This window comes from Myotis brandtii, unplaced genomic scaffold (assembly GCF_000412655.1).
Source record: "Myotis brandtii unplaced genomic scaffold, ASM41265v1 scaffold131, whole genome shotgun sequence".
NCBI classification, from domain to species: Eukaryota; Metazoa; Chordata; class Mammalia; order Chiroptera; family Vespertilionidae; genus Myotis; species Myotis brandtii.
In genome coordinates, this window is record NW_005354632.1 from 4881405 (window position 1) to 4895258 (window position 13854).

The window sequence follows — 13854 nt, forward strand, 5'->3', positions numbered from 1 at the left end:
GCCGAGCAGGTGCAGTGACCAGAGGTCCCGGAGGGGGGAGCCCGCCCCACAGGCCCGGGACTCAACCCCGGAGCGACGCCCCTACCGAGTCGGTGCCCTGTTGACCTTCCCCGTCGCCTCCCCCAAGGCCCTGCAGACCCCGCCTTCACCCCGGCCCGGGCAGCCTCTGCAACAAACAGCACCGCCTGAGGTCTCCTGCCACCAGCCCAGCAGCCCGTGTCCACCTCTGTCCCTGCATTTTGAGCCCCTGCCTGCAGCCGGGGAGCTGCCGGGCATCTCTTCCTTTGACTTATAGTCCATTGGGGGTGTGGGGGGAGCGGGTCCTTCCCTCCATTGGTCCATCCTCTCTCCCCCAGCCTGGACTGAAAGACCCTTCTTGTCCCTCCAGAACATGCCGGGGTGACTCCCTCCCAGACCTTCCTGGTGGCCTTCCTCGCCCTCCCCGGTGACACTATGCAACCCTCGCGTGACCTGCGCGGCCTCTGGCTCCTGCCGCTGCCCTGGTTCCTGCTCCTCGGTGAGGTGGCCAGAGCCGGCCGGGCGGGGTTCAGCTGCCCCGCTGTCTGCCTGTGCGCCAGCAACATCCTCAGCTGCTCCAAGCAGCAGCTGCCCAACGTGCCCCACGCCCTGCCCAGCTACACCGCCCAGCTGGACCTCAGCCACAACAACCTGAGCCGCCTGCGGGCCGAGTGGACCCCCACGCGCCTTCCCCACCTGCACTCCCTGCTGCTGAGCCACAACCACCTGCACTTCATCTCCTCCGAGGCCTTCTCCCCGGTCCCCAACCTGCGCTACCTGGACCTCTCCTCCAACCAGCTGCGGACGCTGGAGGAGTCGCTGTTCAGCGAGCTGCAGGCCTTGGAGGTGCTGCTGCTGTACAACAACCGCATCGGGCCGGTGGACCGCTCGGCCTTCGAGGACATGGCCCAGCTGCAGAAGCTCTACCTGAGCCAGAACCTCATCTCCCGCTTCCCGCTGGAGCTGGTCCGGCTCCCCAAGCTGACGCTGCTGGACCTCTCCGCCAACAGGCTGAAGACCCTGCCGGTGTCCGACCTGCAGAAGCTGCCCGCGTGGGTCAAGAACGGGCTGTACCTGCACAACAACCCCTTGCTCTGCACCTGCGAGCTCTACCAGCTCTTCGCCCACTGGCAGCGCCGGCAGCTGAGCCCCGTGGTGGACTTCCAGGAGGACCTGCACTGCCTGAGCGCCAAGAAGCCGCACAGCGTCTTCAACCTCAACTGCAGCGAGTACAAGGAGCGGGCCTGGGAGGCCCACCTGGGGGACACCTTGACCATCCATTGTGACACCAAGCAGCAGGGGATGGCCAAGATGTGGGTGACACCCAGCCACGAACGGGTGCTCGACGAGGCGGCCAACAGCACCGTGAGGGTGTTTGAGAACGGCAGCCTTCACTTCCAGAACGTGCAGGTCGAGGACGGGGGCGTGTACACCTGCTTCGCCGTGGGGGAGGCTTTCAACGAGACCCTGTCCGTGGAGTTGAAGGTGTACAACTTCACCTTGCACGGACACCACGACACCCTCAACACCGCCTACACCACCCTGGTGGGCTGTATCCTCAGTGTGGTCCTGGTCCTCATCTACCTGTACCTCACCCCGTGCCGCTGCTGGTGCAGGGGGGTCGAGAAGCCTGCCAGCCACCAAGGAGACAGCCTCAGCTCCTCTATGCTCAGCACCACACCCAACCACGACCCCATGGCCGGTGGGGACAAGGAGGAGGATTTTGACCGGCGGGTGGCTTTCCTGGAACCTTCTGGGCCTGGGCAGGATCAGAATGGCAAGCTCAAGCCAGGCAACACCCTGCCGGTGCCCGAGGCCACAGGCAAGGGGCAGCGGAGGATGTCAGACCCGGAGTCGGTCAGCTCGGTCTTCTCTGACACGCCCATTGTGGTGTGAGCAGGATGGGGTGGTGGGGAGGTTCTGCCCCAGGAGAGGTAACGCGCCCCTGAAGGATTGGAGGGGATGGAAGAGGGGGCTGGCTGCCCAAGGGCGTGGGTTCCCCCTGACCTCGAGAGCATTGGTCATGGGTACAACAGAAGCCAAGGCCCCCACCAGGGTGTGGCCGCCATGATTTTCAGATCTGGATCTATCAGTCCTCAGGCCAATGCTGCACCCTCCCCAGAGCCCCGGCATTCGTCAAGGCGGTGAAGGAGGAGGGGCGTGTCGAGTTGGGTGGGAGTGAGGAAGGGGTGGGGGGAAGAGCCGATTCCCTAACTTGTTCGAGGTCATCCCTCGCTCCTTAAGAGAAACTCATTTGGGGGGAATCTTTTTCTCTCTCTCTGCCCACCCACACCTGTGAGGTTGGGTGTGTTAGGGGAGCTTCCGCAGGAGCCACACTCCGTGGCCAGGGGGAAATTGGAAACCATTGGGAGAATGAGTCAGGAAAAGGTTGAGACCTCAATGAATAGCTCTCCCCAAGCTCTGAGACTTCCCCAATGCCTTCGTTTCTCCCAAGGAGCCTGGCTTGCTGCCTGTCAGAGATGGCGGCGAGGGGAGGTGTGGTGTCTGTGCCCTGTCCTGGGACCAGTGGCGCAGAGGGGTCCTCCCGAGAGCAGAGGTGCAGCACAAAACCAGGAGCACGAGTCTGGGGGCGCGAACTCCAGGTTGGCTCATTGGGTTCCTGCACCTGCCTGTCAGGCCAGGGTGGGGGCTGCCGAAGGCAGAGCTTTTATGGCTGGATGCCTGCCGGGGACGGGGCCACGTCACACGGGACGGGGAGGTGCCGCCACCTCTTAGGTGGCATCCTGCTGGTCCCACCTGACTTTCCGGGATGCCGTCTCCTCATCGGCTCCGGTGGGACTCAGGTTCCCCAGATGCTGCTCTGCGGAGGGTAGAGTCCTGGGACGCCTGGCCCCAGCTGGGTGAGCTGGGCAGGGGTCGTGGGGGGACCAGGTGTGTATCTCCTGTGTTGCCAGGGCTGCCTTGCTCCTCTCAGATCGCGCCCCTGCTGCAAAGCCACGCGTGGGATTCTGTAGCTGATGGGTTGGAATTTGGAGGTCTTTGCCCCAGAATGGCAGTTTGGAGTATGGCTTCGAGTTCTGTGTCTCCACGAGGTTCCAGGCCGTCTCGTAACGGAGATAGTGATGGAGACAGTCGGTGGCACTGAAGTGTCAGGAGGGGAGCTTTCAGAGGTCTGTGCAGTCGGGGTGGGCAGGCCAGGAACCTAAGACAGGCCAGCATTCCATTCCATCCACGGCTACAGAGCGCTCTGGGACGGAGGTGGCCACTCCCCCTCTGATGGTGTAAGCCCTGGGAGAGGGCTGCTCTGGGCTTGGTCAAAGGCATGAGCAGGGCGGAGGTGAGAATGTCCCGACGTTGGTCTGTCGCAGTCTGTCCCCTCTCTTTCCCCAGCTTCCCTGCCCAGTGTTCGTTCTCCAGATCTCCGACCTCCTTAGGTTCCCAGAGGTGTCGTTTGCCTGTGGGTGAGGCTGCTTGCGAGGAGGGACTGCCCCGCCGCCTGTGAAGATTGGGGACGGGGAGATCAGGGCTGCTGGTCATCCTTTCTTAGTGCCCAGTTTTGTCGAGAGGTGCAGCATCTCCCTCAAGTACTTGCATGCTCGTAGGTACGCATGCTCCTAGTCCGCATGCACGCAGCACCCTGCCTACCATCGGGACCGCGGTCCTTCAGTCCCCACTAAGCGTCTCCGAATGGTCCGCCTACGTGCACCACACCACGCACACCATTCTCTGCCCCGTAGGAGACAGTGATCCTGCCAGGCTCCCCAGATAAACTCTTGTCCTTTAAATTCTGGACTCTGAAGCGTCACCCACATCTCCATGGCACCCAGGAACTTCTCCGCAAGGCCTGGAGTTAGGAGAGGACCTTGGGAGAAGGAGTGATGAGGGGAAGGCCAGGTCTTCAGACCCTCAGAAACCTCCCATGGACGGAAGGCAGTAGATGACACAGAAGTGCACAGCTAGGTCAAGGGAGGACCCAGGGGACACTGCAGGGGACCAAGTTGCTCTTCTGCTCTTAACTGCCCCGGTAAGACGGGCTGAGAGGGCCAGGTTGTCCGATTAGTTTCTGGAACCTGTGGGGAGTTTGCTACTGGGGCTGGAGGAACCAGGGGTCCCTGCTTGCTTCCCGAGGAGCCTGGGGATCTCACCTCCACGCTGCAGCCACCCCTCCAGGAGCCGCCTAGGGTGCTGACAGCCTTAAGTGAGCTGAGTGTCGAATGAAGCAGGCCTTCTGGGGCCTTCTAGCGAGTTCCTGAGGACGAGGAGGGCCTCAGAAGTCCTGCCCAAGTTGGGGAACAGGAAAAGGCCCGCGGCTGTACGTCTCCCTGCTCTGCCCCCTGGTTGGAGAGGCTGGGAGGTGTGCCTGGCCCTCCCCTCAAAGGCTGCAGGATTAGCCTCTCCCATGGTTTCCGCTGATGGAGCCACGGTCGCTGTCTCTGGGGGACCGAGGACTCAGCATATGGAAGCTCCCTAAACCCTGGGGAGGAAGCTGCCAGGTCTGATTCTAAGAACAGGCCGAGAGGTCACCCCTCCACCCCCACCCCCATAAACCAGGCAGGGCTCCCCGGAAGCAGGGGTCCCTGGAGACAGTACGACAGGGCTCTACAGTCTGTTTGTGTGTAGCCTTTTTTTTTTTTTTTGGTTGTATTTATGGGGCTCCTAGGAAGGGGCCCGGAGAAGGTGCACCCCAGCTGGGGAGGGCAGGGCCGACGGATTCATTTTTCTGTGTGTTCTTACCTCTACTTCCTCGTAGCCCTGCTGGCGAAGCAAGCTGGCTTCCCGCGTCCTGGCCCCCGTCTCCCCCTCCCCGCACCGTGTGTACCCAGGCTGGCAAACCTCGGAGCCTCTGGGCTCTGACAACTAGACAACCATCATTAAACCTGGCTTGAGTCTCTGTTCGGCGTAGTCCGTGACTGGTTCGTTTCTCCTTTCAGCCTGTGGGGAGCGGGGGGCTCGCTGTGCCTCGGAGGGTGTGGCCTGTGCAGGGAGAGGATAGTTCAGGGCTGGGTAAGGGCGCCGGGAGCATCCACATCCAGGCACCGACACAGACCAGGGGTCAGCAGGGCCCTGTAAGGAGCCAGAGTGCGCGGGGCTTTGCAGGCCACACAGTCTCCGTGACAACTACTCGGCCGAGCCGCGCAGCAGGAAGTCGCGTGAATGAACGAATGCATGTGAAGAAAGTTCCAGACTTTCTTCATGGACATTGAAATGTGGAGTTCATGTAACTTTCACATGTCTGTTGAGTTTCTTCAACCATTTATTTACTTACTTTTTTATTCACTTATTTATGTTCATCCTTATCCACGGATGTTTTTTCTATTGATTTTTAGAGAGAGTGGAGGGGAAGGGAGAGGGAGGAACGGAGAGAGTGAAAGAGACACATGGATTGGTTGCCTCCCTCACTCGTCCCCACCGGGGCCAGGGATGGAGCTTACAGCTGAGGTACGTGCCCTTGACCGGAATCGAACCTGAGACCCTTCAGTCCGTGGGCCGACACTCTAATCACTGAGCCTAACCGGCTAGGCTTCAACGATATAAAAGTGTAAAAACTCGTATTAGCTCACAGACCCTTCCAGACCAGGCAGCGGGTGTGGGCCAGCAGACCATAACTTACATAGATTCTCAGAAGAAATGTCACAGGTGCCTTAGCCGGAGAGCTCAGAGATTCCACTGTGCAGGGGGACCTGCGGATAGACAAGGCGGCCCGGATCCCCGGATCCCTCGGTTAAAGTCTAGCACACGCCTTCGAAAGGCACGATGGGAAAACGCTGTGCAGGGGGACCTGCGGTTAGAGAAGGCGGCCCGGATCCCTGGGCGGAGGCTGGCCTCCCTGCAGAGCTCAGTTACAGTCTAGCACACGCCTTCGAAAGGCACGATGGGAAAACGCTTGGACTGGGTTGAAAGAATTGGTGGGGCAGCTCACTGTCAGGCCGTTTTATTACTGGTATATCTCCACGTTGTGAATGGCGACCACTTAGTTTGGGTAAAGGTCTGCTCGGCTGCTGGGCGGGTTAATCATCCTGGACAGTTCGCGTGTACTCCCTCGGCCCTGCACAGAGCAGAGGGCCGCCCTCCCCACGTCCTCGGTACAGACTGAGCCCAGCAGAGAGGGGACCGGGTTCTACTGAACTCTGACCTGCGCATCCTGTGGCCACTCTCTCGGCACTTCTGGGAGGGGCCTGTCATGCCCGATTCCAGAGGGGAGAGGAGATGGTGGAAGGAAAAAAGAAAGAGAATCCGAGTTGGAAAAACGACCCGCTTTCTTCCGTGGGTAAAATCTTGACCAGAGGGCAGCCCTCCTCTGTCTGGAGTTTCCTTGTCTTTTTCTCTCAGGGAGGAGCAAGCCCAGTGCGGGATGGAGACACCACAGCCACGCCCACCGGCAGCCCGCGGAGTGACAGCTGGTGTCAGAGCCTCCCTCCCCACCCCAGTCTACTTGTGTCAGCATTTTTCATCTCAGCTTTGCTATGGCTCAGTTTGGTCAAGAGGATGAAGCTGGTAGAGAACAGGTCGGGGGGGGGGGGCAGGGGGGAAACCCTCTCTTTTTTGGCTTGTGCCCAGCCCTGTCTCTGAGCCTGAGAAGTTTTTTTGTTTATGTGGTTTTTTAAAATATATATTTTTACTGATTTTTATAGAGGAATGGAGAGGGAGAGAGAGAGAAACATCAATGATGAGAGAGAATCATGGATCGGCTGCCTCCTGCACGCCCGACACTGGGAATCGAGCCCGAAACCCGGGCCTGTGCCATGACCAGGAATCAAAACCGTGACCTCCTGGTTTGTAGGTCGACGCTCAACCACTGAGCCACGCCGGCCGGGCCTGAGAAGTTTTGATGCTCCTTCCTCCATCATCCCACGGAAGTCCATGGCTGCATCTCCTCCGCCTCCCCAGCCACGAGCTTCTGGCCGAGACGTTGGCCGAGAAGTGCGAGTCTGTCTGCCGCACCTGCAGCCCTTCCCCCAGCTCCGATCAGGTGGCACCTCAAGGGAGTGGACGAGGCTAAGGTGACAGCCTCGCCTCTCGTGTCCTGATTTCTCAGCTCCTTCCCTTGTCTGCAGTTGTGGTTCTTGGATGGCTTGTCTTATCTCCCAGGAAACCGATGGCGAGGCTTCACTTCCCCACCCACACCACAGAAAAGGCTCAGGCCCATGCAGGAGGCCGGGCGGGGTGTGGGGGGGGGGCTTTTCTGGTCTGGCTGCGGTGCCTGCTGGATTGAAAGGTGGCGAAAGCAGCCGCCACATAGCCCCTCCCTTCATCGGGCTTATACACGGTTGGGTGGACGATATCAAGTGATCAAGATACTTAGACCTGCCTGAGGCCTTCCAGCCGAGTGCCTGTCCCAGACCGGAGTGTGGGCCCGTGCCAGAGGGGTCAGTCCTCAGCGAGCCAGGCCACGGAGCCCTGCAGGGGTGTCCGGACGCCCCACAGCGCTGGCGCACGGAAGGTCAGAGGCAGTGACCCCAGAGTTAGGGCGGAGTGTTTGCACACAGGTTGGGGGCATCGTATCTGAACAGAACTTGGTGCTGCTTTTCCCCGCCTCCCTGCCCCTCACCTGCCGGCAGCGTTGGCTCTAGGTGTGGGTCTGAGCAGAAGGCCAGTGGTTGACTAGCTGAGCCTTGCACAGAACAGAGAGATGCTCTCCCCGCGTTCTGGGTACAGACTGAGCCCACCAGAGGCGGGACTGGATTCTCAACTCCTGATTCTACTGGGGAAGAATCAGGGCAGGCCGCTGACTGGAGGTGACGTGCGTGCTGTAAGTGGAGCCGGGTGCTGGAGGCGGTTCACTTCAAACCACCCCCAGGGCGGCCCCAGGGCCCTGTCCTCCTGCCGGTCAGCTCCGTCCTCCCGTGCCTGTGCTGGGGGGAGTTGGGAGGCCATGCCCACAGAGCCGACTGTGTCCCATCCCCCGGTCCCGGGTAGAAAACAACTCAGATAAAAGGCGAGCCCCAGAGGCGCTGTGTGGCTGTCGTTCCTGCCTCTGTTCTCTGTCCGCTGCACGCAGGCTGCAGGCTGCTGGCTGTGCTCAGGCGAATGGAATGGGAAGTATCCTTCCCCAAATTTAACATTTAAACAGAACTGCGTTCCTGGGGCGAGTGCGTGTTAATTCCAATGGAAGTGCTTCGAGGAGGAGGGGACTGTGACTCCAAGCGTTTGAAACAAGAAGCCTGTGGACAGCCAGGGCCATGTCTGCAGCCCCGTGTCTCCAGCACCTGGTCTGGGGGGGTAAAAAGGGGGGAAGGGTGGGGGGGGGGGGGGAGATGGAGGATGGGGGCAGTGCGGTGTCTATTGCAGCTCCTCCCTCCCACCCTGGCTTGTCTGCTCGGGTCCCCTCGGAAGAGCTGAATCGGAAGAGCTGAAGTGGCAGGAGAGAGACCACCCAGCTCCGGACCCCGGCTGGACCGGGGAAAACCGACTCCCGGTTCCCATCAGAGCCCTGACTGGAAACCAGCAGGCGGGGCAGGGCCGGTGCTGAGTCACAGCCCAGCGGCGCTCCTGGCAGGAGCTGACCTCGCATCCAGGAGACATCTGTGTTCTCTCACGGTGGCCGGCGTGACAGCCCTTCGGAGACCGGGGCCCCTAAGTGTCATTACCCTGTTTACTGCCTCCCTCAACGCAGCAGAGCCCGAGCCAGGCAGTGAGAGGGGGAAGGACCAGCCGGAGAAGCCCCACCTGTTCACACGCGTTTAATGCTTAGAACCTTCCAGTGTCTCTTGCCCTCACTCCATCCCTGGGAGGTGGGTCGCCAAGTAAGTGATTGGCGCAGGCCACACCCGTGTGAGGAGGAAACCAGGACAGCAGGCGCGCTCGTTGCCGGCCAGCCCACCGCCCACCTCAGACCCTCGCACTCTGCCAACCAGACGCGGGCAGTGGGAGCCTCCTGCTCCCCGAGGCTGCAGGGGCCACGGGAGGGGCTGAGGCCGGGGGTCAGGGCCAGGTACACAGAGGGAAGGGCGGGAGGACTAGCCGGTCAGGGTCACAGCCGCCAACACCACTGACTGCCAGCGTCAGCGGGGCCCCGCACGTGTCCCCTGCATCTTGACCTTCATCAGGTGAAAAGCCTTACTAGTTACTCAGAGGACCCTGGGGGCCACTGCCCGAGGGCTCCCTCCTGCTTGGGGACACACCGGGGTGACACCCCGCAGGCCAGGAAGAGCGGAAGGTGCGGACGGCTGCCGCAGCCTCGGTGCTGGGAGGTCTGGAGCTGAATGCCCCGCACCGTTCAGCTAATGATTACTATTAGCTCGGAACAGACCCTGGCCCGGCCGCCAGCTGGCTCTCCCACGGGGAGGTTGGAAAACAAGAGGCAGGCGCGCTCTGCAGCCCTGCACGGGGGTGGGAGGGTGGGGACGAGGAGGAAGGAGGGGCAGGCCAGGGTAGTCTGCCCCATGAGGGGGTGGGGAGAGAGGAGGCCGGGCTGGGAGAGATACCAGCCCATCTTTGATGCAGCTGCAGAGCCAAGAAGGCGAGGCCGGTAGGCTTCCCCAGGCACGGAGCTACTGCCATTCAAAAAAAGCACCCTCTCACCCCCCCTCCCATGGTGGGGCTCCAGGGAAGGGGAGCTCCCAGAAAAGATGGGGGCTGGGGGCACCTGAACCCCAAATGGTAATCCTATTACCACCTGGATCTGGATACAAAACCTCCTCTATTTCTAATGTCCTCAAAGTTGAGCTTGAATATAATCATATTTGGAATTAGGACTTGGTGAGCCTGATATGCAAATTTGTGCAAATGACATGCTTTTTTTTTTTTAAGTTGAGCACCCTGACTTTTTTTTTTTAAGGGTAAACAGGCTGACTACTAGCAGCTTTCCTTGGTCAGGGGCCAAGGACAAAAGGGCAGCCCTGTGCTGCTTCCCCGAGGCCCTGCCTCTTCACCGAGGTGCCCGGCTAATACCCCAGATGGAAGGCTCGGGAGGTGGGGGCCGAGCGCGTGCAGAGGAGGCAGATGCAGCCGGCAGCCGCCGAGATCCCGCTGGAGGACGGGCACCCTGGCACCGAGGGCGAATGGTTGTCCCGCTGCTGCCCAGGATGTGAGGGCAGGTGGTGAAGGAGGGAGAAATGCAGGGGGGGGGGAAGGGAGGCCCCCCACAATCTGGCCAGCAGGGAACAAAGGCTCCTCCTGGCGACCTACTCCCTACACTGCAGTCCCACCCGCCAAGCAGACCACCTGTGCCTCCTCTGCCCCTGCCCCTGCCCTCCTGGCCGCCCAGTCAGAGAGGCGACAGCTGCGGCCCCTTCTTCCTGCAGAACATAAACAGCTCCCCCCTTCCTCCCGGGGCTGGGAATAGACATCAGCTGGCACGGCCCACGCAAACTGCCGGCTGTCAGCCGCCTGCCCACCCGCCCATCCGCCCCTGAACCACCTGGGAGGAGGCAACACCTCAGGCAGGCGCCGGCTTTCCTTTCCGGCTGGGCTCAGGCGAAGCTGGGAGCCGTACCGGCCCTCCCCCCGCTGCAGACAGGGCAAGACTCCCAGCACGGGCTGTGTCGGATGGAGAGGCGATCAGTGACCCCACGTGCTCAAGGTCCACACAGCTCCTGGGAGAGGCCATGTGACCAGGAGGCGCCCAGGGAGTCCCCTCGGGGATGCCTCTGCCCGTGTAGTCCCGTCCCTGTGCTGTGGAGTCATCCCAACTCCGTGCTTCTGAGCCACCAGAGAGGAGGTCTTGAATCTTCGAAAGACCTGGGACACCCCAATGCTGCCACCTAGGAACACCTCCCCTGGTCCCGGGACCCGGAGCTCCAGCTCCCACCCCCCAGGCCTCCCAGAGCCCCACAAGCTGTGACCACCTGCTCAACACCAGCTCTCCTGGGTCAGCCGCCTGCACTCCTTGCCAGGATCTATGGGGATCCCCTCTCCCTAACTGAGCCGGATGGACCACAGTGAGCCGGCCTGGCACCCCTCGTCGCTGAGGGCAGTCTGGGGAACTGCTTTCAATGTGGAACAGGAGGGGGCTCTGCAGGGAAGAGGGCCTGGCCCTCGTGTGCCAGCTGGCACCGCACTCAGCCCTGCTGCTGGGCCAAAGGGCTGGCGAGAGATGACAGAGAGGAAAACGTGGGTGACAAGGAAGAGGGGCCTTTCCGAGGTCACAAGATCCCTGCCCCGCTGCCTGGGCTCCTATTTTGTTCTAGAAGCTTCGGGACAGCTGCACAGAGCTATGTGCTAAGGCAAGAAGCTGAGCCCAAGGAGGGCAAAACACGGGGTGCCCAGGACGACTTGGCCACCAAGACTGGACGTCAGGGGAGGAGCACAGCCCTGCCCTCAGCCCTCGAGCCCGAGGGGGCAAGCAGCCCGGCAGGAGCCCCAGGTTTGGGTAAACCAGTGCCCTCCACTCGCCCACAGCTCTGTAAAGTTTATTTTTGTTTTTGGTAATCTTCACCCGAGGATAGTTTTCCATTGATTTTTAGAGAGAGTGGAAGGGAGGGGGAGAGACACAGAGAGAGAAACGTCGATGTGAGAGAGACACATTGACTAGTTGCTTCCCGCACGTGCCCTGCCCAGGGCTGGGGATCGAGCCTGCAACTGAGGTATGTGCCCTTGACTGGAATCAAACCCGGGACCCTTCAGTCCGCAGGTGGATGCTCTATCCACTGAACCACACCGGCCAGGGCTCTCCCATGGCTTTAAAGTGACTTTAGTGCCTTTGCTGTGTTGGAGTTCAGGAGATCCTCACCTGGCCCCCTTCCCTCCACAGTGCCTGACCCCTCGTGCCCTGGTCTGGGGCCAAATCAGCATAGATTCCCGACAGGCCATGAGGACAGATCTGTCCCTCCAGAGTGGTCAGCGGACAATGGGTGTAAGAATCACATCCTGAGTCTTCTACGTGGTCCAGCCCCGGTCCAGAGCTGGAGGGTGTGCAGTGAGGTCAGCCTCACAGACACTGGATGTTAGAGGTCATTTAGAAGCCGAGCTCCTGAGACATGGGACGTGCGTCAGGTCACACAATAGAGCCTACGAGGACCATAACTATGAACAAGACCCAGGGCTCTGTCCACCACACCAAGTGCTTTCTCAAGAGTGACTCCAAGAGCCACGGCTGCCTTTCACAACTGCAGGAACCCAACCCTCCATCAGGCATGCAGCCAAGAAATGGCGGCACCACCAGGACCCAACCCTCTGTCTCCCGTCCAGAGTGGAGGCTCAGGACCCAGCTCCCCATCACCTTTTACTTGCACCCAGTACGTTTCCCCATTTCAGTCCACGGAGTCACCCGTCAGCCCAGCTAAGAGTATAAAAACCCTACCACTTCGGGAGTGGAGCCCTTGAAGGTCACCAAACAGACCACTGAAGTCCAAGGCCAGGGTGCCAGCTAGAGTCAGAGTTTGGAGGGAGTCATATTTCCGTTTTCTTCCTCGGCAAGTAGGAGCTGGAGATCTGGTGCATGATCACCAGGGCTGGATAGAGGGGCAGTGCCAGGCACAGGTACCAGGCGGCGCCTTTGATCTGGGCCTGGAACCACACCGAGTACATGCCCAGGACCACCGTCACGGTGGCCATCAGGTAGACCACCAGTCCACACGTCAGGTGGTAGAGCTTGAGGCGAGCCACCCTGGAGACCCTGGCTGCCCGGGGGAAGAGCAGGCAGAGCCCACACAGTGCCTGGCCCCCCGTGGCCAGCAGCGTCAGAGCCCCCACCCAGCTGTGCCAGGAGGCCAGGTGGGGCAGCTCGCTGCGGGTCCTGCTGGCGATGATGAAGCCCAGGCCCAGGGCTGCGCAGAGGAGGGCCAGGCTCTGCCCCACCCAGTGCAGTCGGATCCGGGCCGTTCGGGAGCAGAAGGAGAACAGGGAGTGCTCAGGCGAGAAGAGGAGGATGGCCTCGGCCATGCAGACGCAGAACTGCGAACGAGAGAGGGCCAGTGAGCCTGACGGCCAGCTGGGCGTCTGAGAAAAGGGAGGTGCCCTCCTACTTATATCCAAACAAGGACACGGGGTGGGGGCTAAAGAAGCCCACCAGGACCTCCTGCCCCACAGGCCCACTTGGCTGGGCACCATGGGGAGTCTACACTTGAGCGGAAGTCGCTTGTCATTCAGGCTGACATGCAAAGTCCACGATCTCCGCCCCCGCCTCCCCAACCTGCCCTCAGACAAAGACTCCCATTTCTTGGCCAATGGAAACAACAAATGTTAAAAACGTCCTCCCCAACTTTGGGGGAGGAGTGGCTGTATATCACCCCGCCTCCCAGGCCCTGGTGCAGAAATGCCTTCCATGCCCTCCCACCCCCACTGACTACCTGGCACAGCCCAGCCCTCCCTGCTCCCGCTCTCAAAGGCGGCAGGGAAAGCTGGAGGCGGCCTGCTCCCCACCCCGGAGCCTTAGCAAGGCTGGGCCTTCTGGAGCCTGGATGTTCCCCTAGGGACAGAGCCACACCAATCAGCCGCATACGGAAGCCGAAACTCACCGCCAAGGCCATGAATACAGGGTGCCAGGAGAAAAGACCTGAGAACCAAAGAGAACAGACTGACGCTGGGCACCATTGTTTCTACCCTGAGGCTGGCTGGAGCCCAAAGAATCTGCCTGCGGGGGCAGGTCAGTGTACTGTCCCAACCCTGACCAGGAATCAGGGCAGAGTGGAGCAGCCAAGGTTAGGGTGCGCAACCACGAGGCCAAGCCCACACCAGGGCAGCCTGCTTCCCCTCGGGCACCTCGCAGCTGTCAGCCCAGTGCCCCCCAGACTGGACCGCAGCCTCCCTCCCTGCACCCTCCGCGAAGGCTCTGCTTATGGGGAACTAGGGAGTTCGCTCCGTCGTCTGCCTCCCCTCCCCGGCACCCAGAGCCCTGCCTACCCCGCACCGGCCCATCCCTCCACAAGGGTCCCCCACTCCGTCTCCGGGGCGGGGGCTCCCACGCGCAGCCCCTCCAGCCCCTCCAGCCCCTCG

General features: G+C 61.1%; 2 protein-coding genes across 2 annotated transcripts; one reads left to right on the forward strand and one right to left on the reverse strand.

Annotated features, from left to right (window-relative positions):
* Positions 1-376: 376 nt before the first annotated feature.
* Positions 377-4874, forward strand: AMIGO1 (adhesion molecule with Ig-like domain 1). Its single transcript, XM_005860056.2, has one exon. It carries the CDS (start codon positions 454-456, stop codon positions 1912-1914), a length of 1461 nt encoding a protein of 486 aa, XP_005860118.1. The 5' UTR covers positions 377-453; the 3' UTR covers positions 1915-4874.
* Positions 4875-12129: 7255 nt separating this feature from the next.
* Positions 12130-13834, reverse strand: LOC102246283 (cytochrome b561 domain-containing protein 1). Its single transcript, XM_005860057.2, has 2 exons — positions 13377-13834; positions 12130-12813 (listed from the first exon to the last, which is right to left on the reverse strand). The coding sequence occupies exons 1-2, from the start codon at positions 13386-13388 to the stop codon at positions 12310-12312; spliced, it is 516 nt and encodes a 171-aa protein (XP_005860119.1). The 5' UTR covers positions 13389-13834; the 3' UTR covers positions 12130-12309.
* Positions 13835-13854: the final 20 nt, after the last annotated feature.